The sequence below is a fragment of the Tinamus guttatus genome, unplaced genomic scaffold, assembly GCF_059628265.1.
Source record: "Tinamus guttatus ecotype Peru unplaced genomic scaffold, ASM5962826v1 Tinamus_guttatus_pri_ptg000451l, whole genome shotgun sequence".
Taxonomy (NCBI): Eukaryota; Metazoa; Chordata; class Aves; order Tinamiformes; family Tinamidae; genus Tinamus; species Tinamus guttatus.
Genome location: NW_028288985.1, coordinates 708,340 through 733,381, shown reverse-complemented (window position 1 = coordinate 733,381; position 25,042 = coordinate 708,340). Strand labels below are relative to the sequence as shown.

The 25,042-nt window shown below is 38.3% G+C and overlaps 1 protein-coding gene across 1 annotated transcript in view; it reads right to left on the bottom strand.

Annotated features, from left to right (window-relative positions):
• The window catches only part of CACNA2D3 (calcium voltage-gated channel auxiliary subunit alpha2delta 3), a 390,523-nt gene that overhangs the window by 130,581 nt on the left and 234,900 nt on the right, over positions 1-25,042 (bottom strand). The window contains exons 12-13 of the mRNA XM_088532049.1: positions 19,075-19,153; positions 12,627-12,760 (exon numbers count right to left, since the gene is read on the bottom strand). Of these exons, the coding sequence (XP_088388175.1) occupies positions 12,627-12,760; positions 19,075-19,153 (213 nt within the window). The remainder of the gene's footprint in view (positions 1-12,626; positions 12,761-19,074; positions 19,154-25,042) is intronic.

Sequence of the window (25,042 nt, the reverse complement as noted above, 5' to 3'; positions counted from 1 at the left end):
TGAACAAGGGCTTTTTCCAATACCTGTTATAGTCAGTAAGAATCCTTCTGAGGTCAGTGTGCTTTTGATCTCACTCTAGATTAAATCTTATTTGGTCCATATATCAATGTAAGATCAACGTCTAAAGATAACCACTTTCTAAGGAGGGATGAAAGGGTATTTGACTTAATGAATCTGTAAAAGCAAGCCAGATTCCCTTATAAAACTTAGATTTACTAATTGTATTTGGGATTTTTAATATATTGCTCTGATTGCATTAAATGGGATTATACTTCTAAAACAAAGTATTTTTCTACGGGCCGTTTTGTCTCTCTGGCTATTGTCCAACTTGCTCTAAAAGGGGAGTAACTGTGCCAAGAACTTCTCCATGCTCTGTTTTAAGCAGTCCCATTTCTGCGCGTCCAGAGCGCTGCTCCTCCAGCCGTGGTGGTGGCCATGGTGGGACCCCCTTCCATTCCCTCACCTCTCCCGGGCTCCCCATCGCACCTTAGGGGAAAAGCACAGGAAGAGAAGCCCCTTCTGCTACATGGTCCGCAGTAGTCACCACCCAACAGGCCTGCAGGAGCTGCATTGTCACCAAGGGACATTTGAAAGGCCACATGAAAAACAACTCATATCTACCCTTCTTTCTGGGAAGGCTGCTATTACACATGGGGTTAGGGCAAAACATTAACAGATAAAGTGGCATCATCAGAGCTGCTTCTTGTTCCTTAGCTCTGGTCTGCAGAACAGCTCGTGTCTCCATACTCTTCTGATAAGCATGTAGCTAATGCGTCTCACCTTTGTAGTTTTACACTGAGATTTTATAGCTACACTTTATCAAAAAAAACATGGAGCATTTTATGGACTCTTCACACTGCAGGTCGAATTCATCAGGCTGTGTAAAGATTCACTGACTATGTAGGAAGAGCTTTATTTCTCACACTTTTTTAATTTAGAAGCATTTTGTTGTTAGTTTGCCCAACTTCATAGCTCAAAGCTTATTAAAAAGCCAATTAGATTTGATGGTCAACTCTGCTATGTTAGAAGACAAAGAATTTAAGAGCATTTAAAAATGTCCTAAGTTAATTTTAAATGTGTGGTTTCTCATCGTTTAATATAAGGCTTGTGAAATCCAGCTCCATAACAGAGGACAGAATGGTTTTGGCCCGAGGCAGATTTCTTCATCGCCTGCTGCTGTTTTCCCCTTTCTGCTTTATCCAGCTGGTCAAGAAAACTTTACCCCTGCATCGTTCTTTCAGTTCAAGGACTCACAAAGAAGGGGCTCAAAATTGTTTCAACTATCTCAGAGTTGGAACTGTTTGCAGATGTTAAGGTCATATGTAGGTATGTCAGAACCTAAAATGTGATAAATCACGCTATCTTGAAGTTGGCTACATAGCAAAAATTTCATAAACATAAAAAGCTGATTATTCCAAAATCATCTTTCACTGTATCGCCATTTTCTCAAACTGAACTGTAACACAAAAAAGATGGGGTGAGGGAGGAAAGAAAAATTAAACCTTTTTCCTGAAAAAGAAAACTTGCTGTTCACTATAACTCCTGAATTTTTGAGGCTTTGAGGCCTTAATCCAAGAAACAAAATGCAGGAATTGTTCTATCTGTCAATTGAAGTATAATCCAAACCCATTAAACTGAGATTTAATACAATGAATCTGTCTTCTGTTTTATATCAGTGTAACTCCAGGTACGTAAATGGAGATACTACTGATTTACTGCAGAATAAATTAAAGAAGAAGAAAAATCAACAAATGTAACCCATATGGAATGCAAGAATACAGCAGGCCTGATATTTTTTTTCCTTCCCCTTCTTCTTTTTGAGGAGAACAGTTTTTTGGAATAAATCTAACATGATTGAAAACCAAGGCCTTTGTTATTATACAAAGGTCACTGACTACAACAGAACAGAATGGCATTAAAAAAGCAGAATAAGTAGGAGTGTGTCAAGACATTAGTATACCATTTCCAATACATATTTTCTTGTAGCATTTATGTGCCATTAAATAAACACCCTTGTAAAATGCATAAAAAGATAATGATGTTAGACTCCATTTAAAAGGAGTCCTTAAATGACTGTGTACAATTTTTAGTCAACACTCAGTGATGCAATCCTTGGGGATTTTAATGGTTTATCTAGAATTAGGCAATGTAAAGTCATATTTAGGGTGATTAAATTTTCCCCCAGAAAAATCTGACATTGGCACAGGTGAAATGGCTCCCACAAAATCCAAAGAAAACACTTAGAGGTGTTCTAAGCTTCCTCCTGCAGCTGTTGATGTAGCTGAAGATCAGATATCGAGTTTACTGACTGGCTGGATCATCTACTCACTATACGTTAAGGTAAATGATTCTTCTGAAAGATCTGATTTGACAGAAGAAAATGGTGAGGAGAAAGGTTAAGCACCCTGCTGACAAGTAGCAAGGTCATCAGCAGGAAAATAGCTACTGGAATAACTACACAACTACACTAGAGATATGTTTTTCTTTGCGCATAAGATATCTCACTACACGTTCTCTATCAACAGCTACACGTCAAAAGATGTCCACTGCACTATGCGTTATAGAATAAATAAAAATGTGTTTCTGAATAATTTGTTCAAAAATTAACTTAAAAGAAAATATTAATCATAATGAATGTGACAAACATTAATGCATACACTGTATTGTGTATGACTGAGTTGTACAGGAAATCTGCTTTTTCAAAGAGGAGAGAGCTATAACTAACAGTTTCAACATCTACAGAACAATAGAGAAAAGGGATTACTTCCTTTGATTCTTCTTCTTCCTCTGTTCCTTTTTGCATTTAATTCTGCTACTGCGGCAAAACTCAAATGCACCAATAATTTAATGAGTCTTTTATTATTATTTCAGGTTTTACTCAGTAGAGCAGATAAAGCACATTTTATCTTCACTGCCCTCTTTCTTCAATAAAGTCGAAGAATGGCACATATGAGATCAAAGGATGGAATTTAGTACGCGATACTAAATTCATTGCTTTCCTACATTATCATTTACCCTAAATAATCCGTTATGTGAAAACTAAAGGCAAAATAGAGGGGAAAAAAAGGTTATATATCTGACAGGATAAATGCAATTTCCTTATAATTAACTCAATTCCATTACATCCATTCAGAATGGATGTAATAAGATCAAAGAGAGACAAACAGTTATCAGCTGTGAATGTCTTTAAGTAATTATTTGCGTTAAGGGTAGTCATATTTTCCCTAAACGTTGGTTTCAACATAACACAAAGGTATCTAGACACACGTTCTCCCTCTAGTCTGTGGCCTGTCACCTTTTGATTTTCAATCCTGTGTCATAACAAAAACAGAAAATTCCCTTGAATCGAACTGGAAAGGAAAGGCATTTTCTGTCCTCTCACCTATGGGCACTGCATGTCACTGGCAGACTGCAGCTGGACACAGTCTCAAGCTGCTCTATCTCTAGTGTGCAGGTGTCTGCAAATGAGACCAGGACCCTTTGGGCATGAATATGCCCCTTAATCAAATCCAAGAGCAGAGCAATTCTCTGCAATTTGCTGCAGTAGCTGCTGAACAACATCCAGCAAGAATGAAAAGCTACAGATATTTGTAACTCTATGGATCCTTTCTAACATACATCCAAGCAGGTTTCATATAGGAAGGAATTCCCTGTAAATTTCCTTGTAAAGCAATTGAGACAAAAGTCACTCTGTATGTACAACAAAAAACAATTCCTAAAATCAGACTCTTCAGCTCTCAAAACAGCAAAATACGTTCATTTAACATTTGAACCTATCTGAGCTTTCTGATTCCCAAAATCTAATCACAGAACATGTTTTTAATGAACATAACTTATTCGAAACATTGCTAGAGTTGTAAATGATAAATCTAATCATGGCTCCACACATCATCGACTACAGTAAGATTTTAATGTCTGTCTTTCTTTAAAGAGTTTCTAAACTGTGGTAACAAAACTAGCAAAAGCAATAAACTGTGAAGACACTGGACTGGATGTTAGTGACAGAGGAGAAAATTCAGATGAAAAGGGTCAAAAAATCTAAAAAGCAAAAGTGATCTTAAAAAATAGAAAAAGACAGCACGGATGAGCACAGCATTCCGTAGGGAAGGAACCAAAAGCAGAGGGGCTAGTACTGAGAGCCACATTGTAGGAGAAGAGTCTGATAAGAGCTGTGAAACTGAGTCACTTTTTGAAAAACAAAACAAGACAGAAAAAAAAAAGTGATCAAATATGACAAAGTTAGTAAAAAGAGTTTTTGTTTTAAATATTAGAATTTATGGTTGTGGAGGGGGAAGAAAGTTGCCAAAGCACTACAACATCTACTCTCATTTGAAAGGCCATTTAAAACCAAAAAGCAAACAGCACTAAAACATTCCTTTAGCTATCTGAGATTCCTTCAAAAAGAGGTCAGGTTTTACTCTATGTAAAGCAATGTTGCCCAAGGAACTACTCTGATTTAAAAATAGCTGTATAATCTCTGTGCTGCAGTGAGGAAAGATGAGCAGGTCAAACAGTAGTTGTTTGACTACTGACCCTATCATATAAAAGAGTAGAAAAGAGAATCAATGCACAAATAAAAGCAAACACTTAATGCTGCTGTTACATCCTATCTGCGGTTTAATGTAATGCTTGTCTTATTTGGGCCACATTGGAAGCAAAGTTGCTTAAGACCTAGCTTTGTTGTGGCATTGCAGCTGCTTGCTGATGTCACAAGATAAAAATAAATTCTGTATCAAAGACTTCAAGACCAAAGAACTGTAAAATGCATTTGAAGAAATCTACCATGTCTCTGAAAGTTTGAGAAAATAGGATTTGCATTTTGCATTTCTCATGTAAATGTACACTAGCAAAAATAATTATAATAGTAATCCATTTCAATGGAAATAAAGTACTGTAATATTTATAGTCTGTGCCAGAGTTATAATGACTGTGGGGCGAGAAGTGAAGTGTCTCAGCATGTTCCACATGTTTTTAACACTGTTTCTAAAGGCTCTGGAGGCTATTAAATTTAATGAACCCATCTGCTATGAAATAGAGGTCCAAACGTAATCAGTTTTCTCGGTGCCATATAATACAGATGGCATTCCATGTTCCACATCCCCAGCAGGAAATTTTATGTTCCTCTTTAAGTGCAAGACTTTTGTTTTTGTTTTTTGTTTTTGATGTTTTAAACATCTTTTTGATGTACAGCATACAGCATTTTATAGTGTAAATACCATATACAGGGATACACATGAAAAGTGTTAATTCATTAAAATAAATATTGCTATTTCCTTACAACATTTTTTCCTAGTGGCTTTGACAACTAGCAATTAGCTCTGTGTAGTAGTATTCTGTGCTTAATGCAATCATTGAAAATTGCCCTAATAGCATAAGTTCCAGCACGAGCAGTGGAGCAAAGCAAATGTGTAATTTATCAAACATGAAGGAACTGGCTTCAAGAGCTGAAGGGTGCACATGTGCAGACATACATGTGCACAAGTGCAAATTACATTTATCCACGTCTTTACTCGTGTATGTTGTATTTCCATGAAGCAAATCATTCTTATTGAGTTTTCTACATTCCCATGAGATCATTGTGGACTTTATTATCATGTGCATGTTCCCATTTTTATTTTGGGGGTCTCAACCTGTCTGTTTGACGGGGACATCCTACACAGTGACTCTTGCACCTGCACTGTGCGAGCAAGGGCTCTAAGCTCCAATGCAAGTGGCACAGCACTCCTGGAACTGATTAGCACCCTGCTGCCCAGCATAAGTAAATCAGATGTGCATTTGCTTTCAGGAAGGAACACCATTCATTGTTATTTTGAGCTGCATCTAAGAGATAATTAATGTGCATTAATTCTATTCAGTTGAGAGGTTTATTCATTTACTCTCTTGAGCATTCATTGTGTTTTGACAGTTGACATAGATCTTACTGAATTTTAAGAAGTTAATGTGGTTAATGGTAATTCATTTATTCTAGATTCAACAGTAAAACAAACAGATTAGAACTGTTTAGCAGAAAACTAGAATGCTTAATTATGGTAACTGGAAATTTTGAGCCATAGAATTCATAAAAGTCATGGCTCACAGCTTCTTTTATTGGACTGTCAATGAAGATTTTCACAGATGGCCCACTAATCATCAGCCTAAAGTAATGTTTGTTTCTGCACCTAGATATGTTTTGTTTTGCAGGTTTTTTTAAACTTTTGCAGGTAGCTGCACTGATCACCAAGGTTAATGTTTTAAGCACCGTCCCAAATCTACCTGTTCCCAGTGTAAATACAGCAGACCATGACCCTTGGAGCACAGGGTCTGCATCCTCAAACGGAAACTATTCTCACTTAGAAACTTAAAGGAGTTGAAGCAGGCATATTTTTCCCAGAAAATTAATGTAAATTGAATAGCTGATGAGAGGCATTCCCTGAGCTGCTCTCTACATTTTTTGACATATCACAATTGTGAGAAGACCTCTACAGATCTGTAGGAGACAAAACAGTGCTGAAGAACCTTATTCTAAGCACACATCTACCCGATGGAAGCTCTGAAATTCATTCATGGAGTTTTCCCTCCCTCACAGAAGTTACTCACATACAGTTGAAGCAAGAAAAGGAAATTCTTATGGGAACCTCTGAGTCTGTCAGTTGCAATGACATGCCCATTGCCACCAAAGGGCAATAAGTTATTAGAGATTAAGAGAGGTTGACCCCCAAGACAGGAAAGGTGCCTATCACCCAGTCTGAAGGGGAGCTGAAAAGAAAACAGCATAGATTTCTAAGAGTTGTAAAAACTGACATTAAAAATATCATTACTGCCTGTGTGTAAATTTTCTTCTCACAGCTGCTGATGAGTGATATTTCCTGACATTCAGTTCTGTGGTGATTACCAATATTTACTTGCTGTGGACATGCACGGGCATCCAGACTCTCTGAGGCAGTTTAATGGATTCCAGTACTCAGGCCATAAGTTAGTTTTGAAATAGAGGCCCTGGGAACCTTTTACTATGATAGAAATGCTAATTGCACCCACTTCTTATAATAGCGCAATTAACTTCTGCCACTAAAAGTAGTTGAAGATAACTCTGGGAATAGAAGCTAGTGGAAATAGGGTACTCTTTAGTTTTTGTTACTTCATAAAAGCTCATACATGCAATGAGCACAAAGAAAATTGAGTGAACAGGAGAAGACTTGAGGAGGGTTTTTATGTCTCTCCCTAAACTCTTGGAAGGGAAAAACTCCAGCATAACAACTTTGAGCCTGTAGGAGCTTCCATTGCATCTCTGCATATCACATACAGCACTTCATGTAGTCTATTTCACCAGAATTGCCACAGGATTTATCCTTTGATATTCAAAGCATCTTGATTCTCATGTATCTAAGAAGCGCAAACTTCCTCTATTTCCCACCTAATTTCTGCAAAAACCCTGAACTAGAAGGAGATTTTTGTTGTTGTTGTTAAGAATGAAGATAAATCAGTTAAGGATGAAGATAAATCAAAGAAAATAATATAATGGGTATTATTCATTATAAACATTTAAGAAATATTTATTCTAGGCTTTAGCTCAATAAAGCTGGTTCAATTACTACCCTTATAAGAGGAAACAAGGTTCTCTGAAAGGTTGCTTTGCTTATTGTTTGAAAAATGTTTTATAAAAATCTCTACTTATAAAAAGAAGGAAAAGAGGGCCATTCTCTTAACATCTATTACAGAGTTAAACTAAAACCCATAGCTTGATGTGTGTCTGTGAGAAGGCGAGAACCACATGAATGAAGGATGCACACATGGTGCTTTAACATGAAGCAGAGTATAAAAAATAAAAAAACACTATTCATACCATTAGGAATCATATTGAGAAAACCTATAACAACTTAGAAAATTTTCTTTTTTAAAAAATGAACTCTCAAATTCTGAAGCACCAGACAACCATCTCAAAACATTAAATGAAACAATAATTTGCCCCTTTTCACACAAAGGAACCTTCCAATTGGAAAGCGACCACAGCCAGCACAGTAGTGAATACCTGAACCTGCTCACAGCTTGAAACTAATACCCTGTTGGCAATGAACTCAACCGTGCATCAGATCCACAGAATATCTTAAGGTACATTTGTAAGAAACAAATTTCATCAGGAAGAGGCAACAAAGGTCCAAGTTGGTCAAATTACCCCCTCCAATGAACAGATTCTCAAGTGCAAGCAAGGATTTAAACAGTGAAAACTCAGGTGCCAGCTCCAGCTTTTTAATTTCTCACAGCTAGAAGTGATGCTTCTCGCCATTCCAGATGCTACCTAGAGACCAGTTAAGGACTTCAGTACTTTATAGATTAAGTATCCAGATCCCCATGATTCAATTAGTTTACTGGAATATCATGATGTCCAAGCACTTTTCCCACCTAAGTTCACTTGAGGTGACTTGCTATAGCTGTATGTAAGTTTAAAATAAGTCATTGACTGTTTAAAAATTGCTCTGTCCCTCATACTTCCATATTTTTATAATCCATATCTACTCAGAAAAAAAGCAACTTCGGAAGCCTGCAATTAGAAAAACAACTCTATTTTTAAGAACCCACTAAAATAATCTATTTTCTGAAGTATTAAGTACTCTTATGTCCTAGTGAGGTTGAAGCAACAACATCAGACCCAAATTCTGACACCCAGTTTTGAGGCAGAAAGCTTATGTTGAGACTCAGCTCCTGGAAGGCCCTCCGCACCTCACCATCCAGGGCCGTCGAACACAGCTACATCCATGCAGCTCCCCACCTACCTGGCTGACCATGGAGCAAGACACAATCTCTTCCCATTAGGCTCTGGAGTCAGGAAACGTCCACCTGTCCCTTCATTCCTGACAACCCAGATACCTTCCCTTGGCCTGCAAAGCTTCACCAGTGCTCAGGCATGTCTAGCACACATCCAGCTGCTGGCTGGAGAGGCACAAACTGAGTCGAGACCAACCTTAGGTGGAAAGAGTGACATTGGTAAACATGGGATCCTGAACCAGGATACTAGACATTGGTTGCTGCATATCTCATACTTCAATCCCAACATCTCAGCCTAAGGGTGAGGGCGGCACTTAAGCCACTAGCCCATTACAGGAACAGCACAATTGTTGCAAGCCTGATTTTGCAATTAGCCTAAGGTAAGTCTGTGAAGACTATTTCTCAAATGAATGCCTGTATTGAGCCAAGTCTTCCCCAGACCTCATAACATCAAATGATTTTGAAAAGAAAGCCCTTCAGTTCTCCTGGAAGTTAGTGACATCCCTTCAGATGACATCCTTCTTGAGTCTAAAGACACGTTTGAACATGGTTGGAGCACAGCTCTGAGGCACTGATAACAGTCCATTTCCAACATGACAGTCTGGGTTTAAGGCAAGAAGCAGAAGGTATTTTGAAATGGAAGGTCACTAAAATTGACCCAGGAACTGGCTGATTAGATCTTTTAAAAGGCAGGAAACACGAGGAAGAGAACAAAGTATGGGGGGGGGCCCAAAAAGAAGACGGGATAGTTCAACTGCCTGCAAAGATGGCAGCCACTCACACAGCCCTGGTCTCAATCGCTTTATAGTCCCTTCAACTGTGAAAGGTGAGACCAATATGTTAATTCTGACATTACCAAAGCAGCAGCAGACCTGACATACATACTAATTTCTCCAAGTTACATCTTCTGCATGTGATATCCTGCCAGGTCTTTCCAACTCTGGAAATGCCTTACCTTTTTCAAACAGTGTACGAAACCTTTTGTCTTTCTCCCAAGCATCAAGGCCAGTCTGAAGAGGCTGCTGCATGAGCATTTTGCAGACATCCTCATATGGGAAAGGTGAAGAGTTGCAGGAATAAAATGCTTTGTTTTAGTAGCAATATTCTTCTGTGGATATTCCTAAAGACAATGGTTATCAAACGCTTATATGACCTGACTTCTGGCTTTCACAGATGACTGCCCTCAACAAAAAGGGGATGAGAACAGGCTGGGGCATCCGGGGAAATGTTTTGTATCCTAAAATTATTCCTGTCCAGTTTGTCTCTGTTTGGATCCTCGTGTATTCCAGCATAATGTTCCTGTTCAAAAACAGCACAGCTGGCCAACAAGCCTCTTGTATTCGGGGAGCAGGGGAGGAAGAACACAAGCTCCATGCTGTTAAGGCATAATGATACCAATTACACCCATGTATATGACCCTGGGAAGCTGGCCACGCTGTTCTGGCACAGCTGGATGATAAGAACGTTTAAGCTGTCTGGCAACGCACGTCTTGCTCTTAGTTGGCAGTGTCCAAGCAGCAGACCCAGCGGCTTTCACATCTCATCAGCAGGGAAGATAAACAGGCTGTGAAAATCCACAAGCTACAGGATGGAAAGGATCATTTAGGTGGCACTTCCAATGCCAAGTCACTAGAGATGGCCAGGGAATCTGAAAGTGTCTGTCTTTGAAAGCAGCTCTGAGACAGATTTAGCTGAGGAAAAGACACATCTGGTTCGTTTTAACATTTCCTTCACTGCTTTTCCAGAATTTTGTATGTGCTTCCCTTAACTCATCCTGTTCCTTTGTCTTTTTTTTTGGAGGGAGAGGGGGGTGGCAAGGGTGGGGTAATGGGTAGAAAGATAGTTTGCAGCTAAGCAGATCACTGTATTCTACTGTTAGATCTTTCCTTAAAGCATCCAACACACGAGAGCCAACTCCCAAGGGGAGCTCTGGGACATTTCCAAATAGACGTGTGTGTGCATGGGTGTGGATGTTCATACTGACAATAGCCTTAGGAGAGTGAGAAGAGAGGAAACATAAGAGGAAACTTAGAAGTATTTAGACTATAGTAAAACAGATTTTATCTAGATTTAAGTAAATCCTTTATTCAAGAATGCCACAGATCCATCATCTTTTTTATTTTCCCTGTTTTCTCTGACTTCTTCCCTACACTCCCTCTAGTGTTCTTCAGCGTGCATTTGCATTTATTCACCCCTGCTCTGTTCAATGAGTATTTCACACAATATTAAGTTGTTCATTTTGCTTTGACTTTCCCTAACCCCAGGGAGAATTACTGAAAGCTAGACTAACTTTTCTGAATGTTTTTCTCCATACAGTGATCCAAGAAATACAGACTAACAGAGGTGAAAGAGAGTAAAGTGTGAAATTAATTCTGAAACAACATTTTGAACGATGGTGGTATGAGAGGGGAGGTCTTGCTGCTATGAAAACGAGGCAAAAGGTGCACAATTTGCAATGTCTCTTTTAACCTCAGATTCAGAAGCCAAGGACAAGAATGAGAATCACACGAAGACAACACTTAGATCTCTCCCTGCTACTCTTTCTAGGAGAAAGGTGGACTCCCCTTAGCACACACAGATGCACACCAACTGCTTCAGGCATATGAAAGAATGAGAACTATATTTTCCACTTTGCCTTGCTATTTCATGAGATGCCCTGAAGAGACTGTGAAAAGAGGTAGTTACTGTTCTTCTCCCTTTTATGTTTCAATAACAGAAAGAACAAAGAGCAGACTAGCTTAAGATATTCTTAGGAGAAAACACAACAAAACAAAAACAACAACAACAAAAACAGTAAGTCCCCTTCAAGCCAATATTTCCAAGCAAATTTTTGTTTCTTCTTGGTAAGTGCAGTTTTAACATTTACTTTGCATATTTACATTTACCCAGGCCCCAAACTGACGAATAGAAAGAAACATTCTAGGAAACATGAAAGTGAAGTAAAACTGTATTCTCAATAGTTTTTTCTAGAATATTTTTTGTGTTGATTTAAAACAAAACTTCCTAGAAGTATTACAGCCTTTCAAAACTAGAAAAAAAAATCAAAAAAAAAAGAAAGTTAAATTGGTGAGTTCTCCTACCTTGCCTCATTTTCATGAAGGTATACAGTTAATATGAAAACAAACAACTTTGCCACTAGTGATTTGTGATCTATTCACCAAATTAAATATTTAGCATCATTTGTTTTAAATGACAGATATTGCTCCATGGTCTAGTTCTATGGATAATATATAAAACAAAATACTGTAATCAGATAACAAGAATAATAGATAAAAAAAAAATTCAGAACAACCAAACAAAATCAGCAATCTTTATCTGCAACATTGCAGGTATTCTCAGCAACTGCAGAAGAGATAATTCTGCATCAACTCTCACATTTTGCAGATGTCAACTTAAAAATGGACATTAATGACATGTTATTTCATTAACAGATCACCAACTCAACCATACAAAATGCAGAGTCTTCTCTCTATTCACACTAAGACATCATAGTTGTCACCTAGCTTTTATATACTAAAGATATTGATCAGTGTCAACTTTTGGTTTCATACTGACAGTTTCATTGATACGTTTTAAACTATTTAGAAAAAAAATACTCAGCCTAATTAATTTCTGTCTACTGTCCATTTTTGATAAAGATGCACACTTGGAAGTCAAATTCAAAAATTATGATATTAGTCATGTTTGTCTTATTAATTGGTATGCTTTTTACTCTCAGTCATCTTGAATTATTTACTTCTAACATATAGATATCAACTCCCAAATTCCACATTACACTGATTCAAATCAGAAACACACTTAGTGCTGTTAACACAACAACAGTTCCAGTGGTGCTTCCCCATTACATGCAGTAAGCCTGTATTAATTGCTTTCTCATGCAGACTTACAGTGCTGTCAATATAGGCTTCAGTCCACACTACATCGTGCTCTTGGTCAATAACCTTTGGGCGGCTGAGAACATGGAGGTATTCCATGACATTCTCTTGAACATCAGCTAAGGTTGAGATCTGAGTAAAAAACCCTGTGAAAACATATAACACAATAAATGAAGGAAGATGGTAACAAGGAGTATAACTATAACCTGTGCCATATATATATATATATATATATATAACTTGTTTACTTCCATAGAAATGTGAAGAGAGAACATCTGATGAGGAGCAGCCTCAAACGCTACTAGCTGGTGAAAGCAGAAGTCTGAAGTTGTGGCAGTCTTGAAGGACTGAGTTCCCAAGACTGCTAAAGACAACAGCACTGCCACTTCCTGAAACTTTCCAAGTTTAATGGTAAAAGAGTAGTTTGGAGATGTTTTTAATTTTTTTAAAAAAGGTCTGGAATTAAATCTGTATAAAGTCTCATTCAGAGTATGTCCCATTTCAAGAAACATTCCAGATTTGAACTACAGTAACGAAGCATCAGAACAGTATCAGAATATGCTCTTGTAGGACATGACTAAACCTCAGATAACAGCAACATGTTACCCACAAATGACAGGTCACTGAGGCTGGAGACTGCATGTGGAATTGCCTAGCTAGGCAACCACAACTTTGGTAACTCCTTTAAAGCATATCTCCTGCAACCTGACAGCAGTGAGAATGGGAAAGGCCAGAAAGGCCATTTGAGCTGTCACCACTTCTTCTGCAGTGCTCAAATGTCAAGTGTCTTTATACATCGCAACCCATGTCATGCAAGGTAAGGACTGACACATTGCAAGGCAATATCAGGCCTTATTTAAATGCATCATTTTCTCATCATGTGCATTCTTCTTCTTCAACAAGACCAATGTGCAATTTTCATGAAATAAATTTTCCTACAGTTTCTAATTTTTTGACATGATCACATCACCTGCAGGATTGGCATACATGCAAGGAACAGGCTGCTCTCTGCTTCAGGTAATGCACCAAAACAGAAAGCAAGCGGTGGCAACACAGTCCCTGTAATCCTTCACGTTTGGAAGGCAGGGGAAAGCTACTCTGCTGTCCTAAAAGAAGGATGGACAGTATTCGATAAATGAATGTTGAAATTCTATTACAGAAGGAGTTTCATTTATTTAAAATTTTATTTATTCAGTCCAGTATTGTGTGAGCAGGTTAACTTACTAGTACAAATAATATGGAATAACCTCTCACTTCCTAAGAGTATTTTTTGTCTGTGTTTTTAAAAGCTTTTTTTTTAACTGTAGCATAAAATGATTGAGAAAAGTTTGATTGGAAAACCTATACTTGAGAAAGTTGTATTTTGTGTACATGGTGAAAAGAAAGAAAATGATAATGTGCTCTCATGAATTATTGGCTTAGAAGGCTTCTGGGAAAAAAAAAAAAAACAAGCAATATATACATTAGTCTTTCTGAAATGCTTCCTGCTCCAGTTTTGTGACTGCTGGGTATCCCAAATCAAAATGTGGGTTTTCCCATCCTGTGGGGACTAAAAGATAGTTCAACTATGTGATCCTTTTCATTTGGTGCAAATGGCAGCTCAGAGTCAAAACACAATTATTTGCCAAAATGCACTTTCATTTACACATTGTGGTTTACAGTGCTTTTAATCAAATATTTGGAATATCACTTTCATTTTTCAGGAGGTGACAGCCATTCAGAGCACCTGAAACTTGTGATGTCTTATTAGAAAGAGCTTAAAAAGGAACCAATATTCAGAGGCAATGTGTTCAGCACTGTCCACGTCTTTCAAATTACACAGTCAAAAACAAAACCAAAATGTTTTTAATTGCCCTTAAGGAGCAAGCTTAGGAAGAGCCTTGTTTCGGTGTTTCCTACGCAATCGTAAATCATTTCCTTACTTGCATTTTATTTGTTCTGTTGAGCTCAGCCACATTTCAGCGCACATCATGCCTGTGCTTACTCTTCTCTTACGGCAATGTGCAAATTATACTTGGAGCTCAGATGCTGCCAGCACTAAGTGCTATGCAGAGAGCACAGGCACAACCCCCGCACTTTAACACTTTTAATATATCCATATGAGATTATTACATAATGGCTAAAATTCAGAACAGGTTAACTGCTAAAATGTATCGAACCTAAGGTAATGGAGAGGTCATTTTTATAGTAGTTTCTTACCAAATAGGTTGAAATCATGCTTATTTAACACTTACCAATGTCATGCCTCAATTAAAATCAAAAGTTTAAAGATTCATTTAAGAAGCTCTTGGATGTCTATACTGAGAGAATTTTTCTATCACAGCCTATACACTACTTTTGAGATAGAAAATACTTTGCTGTAAATTGAGGATAAACTCTGATTGCTTCCTGTCAGCCTTTTAAGTGAAAATACTTCACTTGATTACTTAAGGAAAAAGAAAAAAAAAAAAACAGAAAATAAACAAGAAAAAGTGATATAGGAAAGAGAGACACAATCTGAAACAATTCAATGTTCATGCCACACAGGTTGTTACCTTTATGAAATACCGGTAATGGCAAATATTTTTCTGTTATTTTTCATTTAAAAGACATCCATTTGGACCAGGTAAATCCAAAATCAGCAGAGACAACTACATGAGCAGGTTATTTGTAACTACTTTCCATATGAATGTGCACTACTTTGGGTATTTCTCTTGGTAGGATTTTTAAAATGCATACTGTCATCTCTCACACAACAACCTACACAGTACCACAGAACTCTCCAGATACCATATTTCATGCAAAAATTTCCCTTCTGGTTGTAATACTTGGTGATATTGCAAACCGTATTCCTAAATACTGCAATAGAGCAAATAATTTTTAGCCTGGTTTTTGAAGACTAAGAGACTGATTAGCCTGTTTATTTTCTTTGAATTTCTCTCAAAGAGTTTCTCTGAGTCCAGACAAACTTAGTAAGGAGGCAGAGGTCAGAGAGCCAAATTCTGTGAAAATTGTTGACCCGCAGACTAGAAGAAGTGACAATGAGAATCCCATTTGCAAGGCACCACAGGGTTAATTCGGCATACACGCATGTGCTTCCAGGCTGGTATGCATGGATGGAAAACTGTAAGAAATGAAGTATTAGAGAGTTTAAAATTTTTAATCAGGTAGTTTCAATTTACTGAGTTTACTAGTTAAAAGTAACTTTTGCAAAACTTAAATGAGGGTGGTGTCACAAGGCACAAGCATGCGCATTCACTTGGCCTTTTTATAATGTATTCTCAGAGATGGGTTTGATTTGTAATTTGTGGGGGTAGTTTCTTGCATTAATGATGTCTGTTTAATCCCATATGAGAAAGTTTATAGTGACTTTATCATTTCTATGACTCATAATTAACATGAGCAATTAGCTCTCTCCTGTGAATTTAGGGCTCATCTCTCCTAAAGAATACTGATTTATTTAATTTGCTTCTATAAAAAGTCAGGGTATTGTAACAGCACCCGGTGACATGCTCGTGGTTCACTGCACTGCACACTTGGACTATTTGATGATTCCTGTGCTTGTAGCTATGTGCAGCAAATGTCAAACCTCACAGGAATTAGCTTCCCACAGTGTTAACCCAAACTCTCTGACACACCGGTCAGAGGTGCCCCTTTGATTTCAACATCTTACTCTTCACGTATCCACGTTGAATCATCAGAGAAAGGCCCGTGCTGCTTTCTCTCCCCAAAGCAGGAAGAATTTGTGAAGGAAACAGATAAGATTGGGTAACACCAAGTGTAAGATACCTATAGTAAACAGTCGAACATCGCTTGTTTTTCTGTCAAGGTCGCCCATGTGACCCCTCAAAATGGCTCCACTGGATTTCTAAGCAGAGCACAGGGACCTCATGTTTTCCGGACACTGCGCAAAATGGCTGCAGCATTCTCACAACTAATAAAACCCCAGCATTAAAGGAATCCTCCTTGGGCAGGGACGATGGAGGGGGGATTCATTGTTTCCCTGCAGCTGTAGAGCTCCCGTGGAGAATAGGCTGTGCCGGAGAGGCGTCCGGCGCAGGTGAGCGGTATCCGCACCTGGCCGGCTGCCATCCCCGCCAGAGCCTGCGGCACGGGGACCGCGGGGGTCGGCTGCTAACGGGAGGGATGTGACTGCGGCTTCCTGCCCGCGGCTCCTCAGCACTAGTGCAGCGGGCTCTGAGCCGCGCAGCTGGGGCACGGCCTGCGCGGGGCAGCCGGAGCCTCACGGAGCCCTCCACGCTCCCCTCGGCTCCGCCACCGCCGTGAATCCCGGCCTTGTCCGCCCCGCAACGCGCCAGCCGCACCGCTGCCGTGCAGCTAACGAGAACCAACGCGCATCCGCGAGGGAGGCTGTCCGAGCACAGCCGAGACCGGAGCCGAAAAACATACACGTGTTCCATACTGGCTGTTTTCTGTGGAACTACAGCACTAACAGCCTCTGTTTTTACAACTTCATGATGGAAGCAACCACTGAGGCAAAGACAGTGCCTGCTTACTTCAAATCTGGCACTGTGAGCACTAGGAAATTTTTGCCTTTGTTCGTCTGAGGATCTTAGTGAATCTTTTCCCCTTCATGCGCGCTTGCTTATGATAGAGAAGAGTAAATCACTGCAAATTTCACAACCCACTCTAGAGGGACTCAAGGACTCTTTCACATTTTAATGTATTTAAAATGGTTTGCTGCTTTGCTTCATTAAGCCCAGCTCCCTCTAGATATGCCCTACTTACACACAAAAAATGCAACAGAAACATGCTTGGGGGAGTTTCATGGTTTCACCGTTTGAATCCAAAAACGAAAGGAGCATTGCAAGGTGGTATGGATTTCCCCTGTGACCCATTCTGAAGGAAAGGGCTGCTGTCCACCATCCAGCCAGCTGGAAACCCTGCAAACAGCCTTCATCTATGCTGTGCTTCCAAGGGAAAAACCACTGCAAGGAAAATTGATTTTAGAGCGATTCACCCTCAGTGACAACAACATACTTTGGCCCACCCATACAAGAAGTAAACTGCAGTCCAGTCATACAGCCAGTCTTTAGACAAGCTTCACTACACTGGTCAACTCTCTGTGCTGCAATCCTTCATTTCACTAAAGGACAAGGCTAGGCTGTGGCCAAAATCTGTAACGAAAAGTTCTAAATCCATACTGCCTCCGATGATGACTTATAATGTGTCCAATAAACAAATATTTTCCGATAAACAAATATTACTGATCACAAGTAAAGAATTTCTGCATTATAAAATATCAGAAAGCAAGTATTGCTACTGTTAAGTCAGAAAGAGAATTGTACGGTTGTTAAGCTGTTTAATTAGAATCTTACTTGTGTCTTTCTCATAAGAGTAAGATTCTGGGGGAAAATAAATAAATAAATAAACAGGCCAGTTCTGATTAATTCAAATTACCTGCTGCTAAATCAAATGCACTTCACCACTCTCCTCAGTTCCAGACAGTAGAAATACTATAACTCTTCATTAGAGTTATACAACAGCAATGTGATTCTTAAAAGAACAAAGTAGTCCTGAAGAATGACAAAGGTGACCACTGTTCTCCCTCTGGGAATGAGGAAGACGTGGACCAGATGATCTGCTGAGGCAGACTCTGCTGCCTGGTCCTAATTTCTCAGCTGCTGTACTTAGATCTTTATGAATCTGTAGCGCTGGGCTAAAAAGCTAAAAGATTTTGTTGATTAAATTGTCTTCAAAAAGATGCTTCAAAGGATTCTTATACTATTACTAAAACTAAATTATGGTGTAATATTAGCTGATTAAGACAAGACTTCAAACTGAGTAATTTCCATCAGCTGGATACAACAGTAGTTGAGCAATAATGACTAAATGGATAGCACCTGATGCAATTCATCATAATGTAATGTGGCACAAAGGAAACAAAGAAAGAACTCTCTTTTTGTTTTCCCCCCAAAAAAGGAGTTAAAGGAAAACGTGAAGATTAATCTTTTCTTTTTCCCCAAATCATTCTTATTTACATCAGCCAATCCTTTTACTGTAGCATCTCAGCATCTTATATGTTTTAATGCTCCTTCCTTACAGAGAATAAATCTGTTTTTTCAATTACACTGTCAGTTCCTCAAGGCACAGGATGTCTGATGTTATATACTGTGCCTAACTCAACAGGACTTGTACCCGGTATTCTTAAGAACCAAACGAATTCTGACTGAGTAATAACAACTATAATAGGACAAATAGCTCAAAATTACAACTTGCTCTCTGAACAAAAATTGAAGAACACATGAAAAAGCTTCATGCACATTTTAAGGAAAAGAAAATACATCTTAAACTATCTTTTTTTTTCTTAGTAAATTTATATGCTGCAGATAAATACCTATTTTCCTTTCCTCTCTAATTAATTGTCAGTGACACTGTATCTGCAGATGTCAAATGTGCAGGAAGACGTGCTCAGTAACAGACTTCTGAAAGCAAAGTTTTCAGCTGAAGGTTAACCAACCTTTGTTAGCACAGGCCATCCACTTCAGGTTATCAGCAAAAGCAGCTTCCCTTCCAATCAGATAGGTAAAAATACGAACCTGAAAGCAGAATGCAAGGGATCAAGTCAATTAATATCACAGTCCATGCAGGGTGGAACTTCAATGCCGCTGTGCCATTCACAGGCATAGACCCTCTCTCAGAAGTGTGCCTGGTTAAATAGCATAGAAGGTCTTTTCCAGCCTAGATGATCCAGCAGTGTTTTACACAACAGGCTCAAAATTTGATTCATTTTATAACAGATATCACTGCTTCTACGTTTTGTGCAGTCTGAAAGTAAAATAGATCAAGTTCATGAATGGAAGTTGATATTTGTAGCTGAATTATGAATTACATACTGCAATAGAAATTCCGGCCAAACCCTACACACATCCCCTTATCTTTCTTACCAGTATTATTAATAGAACTGCCATTTTCCAAACTTTCCTATAGGTACTCAATCATAATCCTTAAAATGCTATACAAAATAAAAAGTGTTCCAGAACAATTTATTCAATCACAAATTTGATATCAGATTTACAAAGCAGACACAAATAAAATCTACAGAAAACTCAAAGTAATGTCAAGACGTGAGAAATTTGTAAACTTCTCTAATCTAAATGATTTAAATTTTAAAAAATCCAAGAATTCAACTTTTTTATTTTTTTTTCAATTAGCAACTCCCTCTCATTTGCAAAGATGGGAAATATGATTTGTGGAATATCACAGCTTTATATTAAGCTCACTTTTTGTTTTTTTTTTTAAACATTTTTTAAAAAATGTTTTCAGAGAATTTTTCTCTCCTCTCAATTGCAATGCTATATGCTATGCTATATTCATCATTTTCCTTTTGGCTAATTACCTAATGGCCAGATCCTGTTTTTAGGCATCCATGCTATCTTGCATTATCATTATGCTTAGCAACAGTATCTACAGCTCAAAATGTTGCCCTCCTTTCAGATATAAACTGTACATGGAAAGCAATTACGATTTATATCGTGTAGAAGGTATACACACAGATTGCTTAGCACTGTTGATTAGCTTGAATCAGTTACCATGGAAAACCCTATTCTAATATTCTACAGAACACCACATCAAAAAAAGAGGTTCTTCCATGCTTTGTTGATGGCTACCAAAAGCCTTAATAAACAAAATCTTTATTCTCTAAGCAGAAGTGAAAGGGCACAGTGAAATTTATACCCTCGAAATACAACATAAATCACTGTCACAGTTTATCTTCATGAAAGCAATGCTAGAATATAGCCTATGAAGAGACAGGATCCATCTGAGAGATTTATATCTAATGATCTGCTTTAATCTATAAAGAATCAAACTACAGTGTGTTCCTAATAAAAGGAGACCAATCTTATCTGAAAGAATGAGTGGCAAATATGATAATAGGCTTAGGCAGCAACCAAACTCCATTAAACATACAAATAATAAAATTTCAACAAACGGGTGTCATAGATCATCATGAGGAGTTAACTGTCTGGTACCATTGCAGGGATTTTAATGATTTTTTTCCTAATGTATTTTATACACAGGGTTTATGTTTGCAGTTTCTCTAGAAAATATTTCAACCATCAGCAAAAATGCTGCTAACTGGCTGACACTGCTTGAAATAAAATAAAAATAAAAGCAATACTTTAGAATGTTAGCACTGAAGATGAGGGATCAAACTTCGTTTGATCCTGCTTCTTATTATGTTAAAGAACAGTGTTTTTTTTCCTTCTACAGTCACCATGCATGTTGCCTAAAAGTTGTTTACTAGCTCCACCATGAAGTATAAAAGCAAAAATAATTTATGAAGTAAATATATAAATAAGAGTAGATATTTATCTGCATATATTATCCATCGGTTTAAAGCTATTTTTCCCTGTTTTTCCCTGTGTCTGTTTCACACTCTTGTTGCCTTACCTGTGCACAGGTCATAGCTCAGCTTACATGTTTGGTTTGTTCTCTATTCTTTATTGCATCCCTCCCCACCTCATTTCAAAAAATAAGAGAGTATTGTTAATAAGTTTCTTGCTTTTTCAGCTGGGGAAATTTCTGAAGCTGAACCTTTAAACTCTGGACATGCACCAGGGATGCATAAACTCAACCATCAGCAAGGAAAAGTAAAAATGATGATTTAAATGACAGCCATTTCAGTGCTAAGCACTTCATCTGAAATATCCACTTAACAGTTTCATCCATTATGCATGGAGTAATCTGCAGTCCCTGAACTGTCCTCACCTCTAAAACTTCATTCAACGAACAACACGGAGAGGACCAACAGGGACCTCGCTCTATGTCAAGCAGGACAAGTCAATCTGCAAGATTCTACTCACTGGAATTGTGAAGCCCTACCATGATGTCCAACAGCTGGTAAAGCAGTATTTCTGGAAACTTCAGATACTGTATGGAAGGGGAAATATGACTTCTACTTGCAGCTGACAGGAGAGAATTCTGTTTGCAGCTGCAAACTATTTCATGGGCACCTTCAGAAAAATAACCTTTCATTTCTGGCTCACCAAGAAATAACAACAGTCTTGCTGCAAGACCTGTTGAATTTAAGTTAAAAGTAGGATATAAGGATAAAATCCAAGCTTTTCTTTTGCAGCTAATCTGTGCATAGGTCACCAAATGGACTGATTTGAGCCAATGAACCAATGTGAGACTAGGCAACTGACTGAACATCTAGGCAGCCTCACCATGAAGAGCTGCCTTAACTGACATACTTCTCCAAGTAGAAGTTTTGGGCAGTTCTGGAGATTCTCCCAAGAAACTTTTGCTGTGTCTAGACCATCTGATAGACATTGTTTGTATACTGCAGTGTGTTGGATTGGCAACCTGGGTGGAGAATCCGGCCACCCCATCCATTCCTCCAAGGAATTCCTCCTGTCAAATTTACCAAACTATATACACAGCTAAGACACTTTTAAATAGTAGAAAGTGGCAGGAACAGTCATGTAGGACAGTCTTTTGAACACCTCTTTAAGATAGAAGATGATTTGTATGTAATTTAAGATAATCAAATGCAATGAATGCATGTACTGGGATGGTCAAATACAGCACAGGCCAGCTGGAAATAACAGTTCACTGGAAAAAGTTAGGGGATTTCCCCCTAACTCAGATGAAAATACCATTACAAGGACCCTGCAACAGAGACTCATTTCGTCGTCTGCACAGCAACTGAGCACCCTATTCACAAAGTCTGATTCTGCACAGGAGCATTAATCCTACACAAAGATCCCAATACTTTGTTTAACGCGTTGTGCAACAGGCTCAGTGGTGGACCAGGCAATATTTTCATTTGATCAACAGCTAAGAAAATTACATTAGGATCAAATGAGATCACAGCTGGTCTAGATATGATACTGAAGTTGAAGTTCAAGATTCGCAAAAGCTATTCTCTAATTGCCTAAATTTTGTGAACAGAAAAACAGAAAAATGAAAAAGGCTGCCATTAACATACTTGCAAATAGAAGTTTGAGAGAGAAAAAAAAAAGCATATTTGTCACCTGAAAAGTGAAAATAAACATCCAGGAAAAAGCTCATTTTTATATGGACACTTCTTTTCCTACTCTGCTTTCCTACTCCTGTAAATACAACCCCCCAAACTACATTCTCAGTCTATTACAAGCAAAAAAAACAAGTTCTTGCTCACTCCTTTTGAACATGTTTAAGAGCAAATGAGAAAAATGCATTGAAGAGTAACAAAGATTAAAGTCAAAAGAATAGATATATTGGCTATATTTGCATTGATAAATTATCAGGAAATAATACAAAATTCTAATGCCGAGGGTCACGAAGCGCTGTGATACAATCTGTGCAAGATAACATTTCCACAGGATCTTCAGCCCATCATAGACCTTTTCTGTCTGAGGTGCTGAAAGCCTGAGCTTGTGCTGCAGTCAGCAGGAGGAAGCCCTTATCTCATGAGACTGAATCCTTACACTTCAAATCAGTCAGCATTCAGGGTTCAAGGTTCTGCATTATTACGTTATTTTTCCTTCAATATCAAAAATGTCCCTTTTGGAGAAATCTGCATTTATACATTTCTTTACATTTTCAGCCATCCTGCAATTACACACGGTATTCAGACAACAATTTCATAGCCATGTTTTCTGTCTTCTTGATACCCCAAATGCTCTATAAACTGCTGGGACAGTTCAACAGAAACAAACCCCAAATAATTAATAGGTCTATTTAGCTGGAAAACAAGATGCTGTAAGCAAAACCAGCAACAAAACAGAGCACTTCCTGGGCCTGGGGATCATCAAGCAGCTGAGTTCTGCTTTCCCAAACATCCGCCTCTCCCCAGCAGCTCTGTGCACGGCTCTACCTCAGCACTGTGTGCAGCGCGAGAGGAAACGGACGCTGCAGCTAATCCCCGGCGTGCGGGAGGCTGCGCTGCTGGGGCGCACGTGCTCGCGAGGAGCCTCTCTGCATTGGGACGACACAACTGCTGAGCCGCTTCCAGAAAATTCAAACAAACCCCAGGTCGAACATGAGGGCTTCTCTCGGGGGTGTGTGGAAGGAGGCGTTTTTTACGCTCTAAACAGAACATTTACATGGAAAAATTACAGAAAGTTTCAACAACCTGTAGCACTGAGTAAGAGTGCTGACCTTTTGTGGATTCACAGAAAAGCACAAGGCAACTAGATTTATGAAGTATAATTTCTCACTGTCAGAATCCCCCCCTATGTTTGAAGACAATCTTGGCACCACATTATGAGATTATGCTGTAATTTTACACTGGGCAAGGGTATATCTGATGATCAGAAAATGACCAAAACTGCATTAGCACAGGCTTATCACTTCTAAAAGTTTGATGCTTGATATGGTTTTGAAAGGTACAAGACACCTGAGCCTTTTTATATGGGACACTAGATCTAGCTGCATTATACACCTTAAGCTACTGGTCTTGCAGAACTGGGCAAGATCCCTTCCCCAGCAGGTTGGTCAACTGGCTGCTTTGTATGGCACAGTGAGAGCTTGGTGCTGATGAATTATATGTAAAGATTATATACACAGGTTGAATATGTTGTACTAAATAAGCTCTTAAATTTTGTCACTTGAAAACAAAACAAGTACAAAATACATCTAAGGAGCAAGGATATTTTCTAGTTTACCCTTGCTCCCCAGTGTACAGTATGTTTTAATGCTGTTACACATGCAACCAATAATGTACAAGGTGCAATACAACTGCAAAAGCATATTTTGAATGAACTGAATTCTTAGCAATTTAACAGTTAATTTGGTAAAGGACATTTCCACAGATGTCTGGAAAATTTCATCCCAGAGACTCCTTTTCAAAAAGTTATGATTATTTAGAAAAAAAATTTACCAATGGCCATTGGCTACCTTCACTAAAAACTTTCAACTTTCAGCAAAAGCTGTAACATTTCTCCCACCTTTGGAAATTACTTTGAGATCATTGGGTTAAAGGTGCTATAAATATTTTAGATCTATAGAGTGCCAATAAAATCTTTATACAACACCATCCATTGCACCATATATACCACATATTTTTACTGAGGAACGCTTTTAGAAATATTTTATTGAGTTGTAATAAATTTTATTCATTCTATTTTTGATGCCTATACATGGGTATAGTCAGCTGTAATACAATGAGTTCAACTATACGGGCATAGAGAAAGAGGGAAACTTAAACACACACTTTTATAACTTCCAAAAACAACCTAATGTTTTCTATCTTAATGAGGACACCATTTTAAAGAAAAATACACTATTTATTCGAGCTAGGAACAAGTTCTGTGCCCTCATTTCAAAAGCTTTGGTTTTAGTCCTGATGGGTCTTGAAATGCAAGACTCCATATCTTTCATCACAAACCATTAACTACCATCTTTAGATAAACATAATCCAACGATTGTGATAATTGTTGTTCTTCAGAACATTGCTACATTTGCTGAAATATAGAACAGATATTTTCTTTGCTAAATGC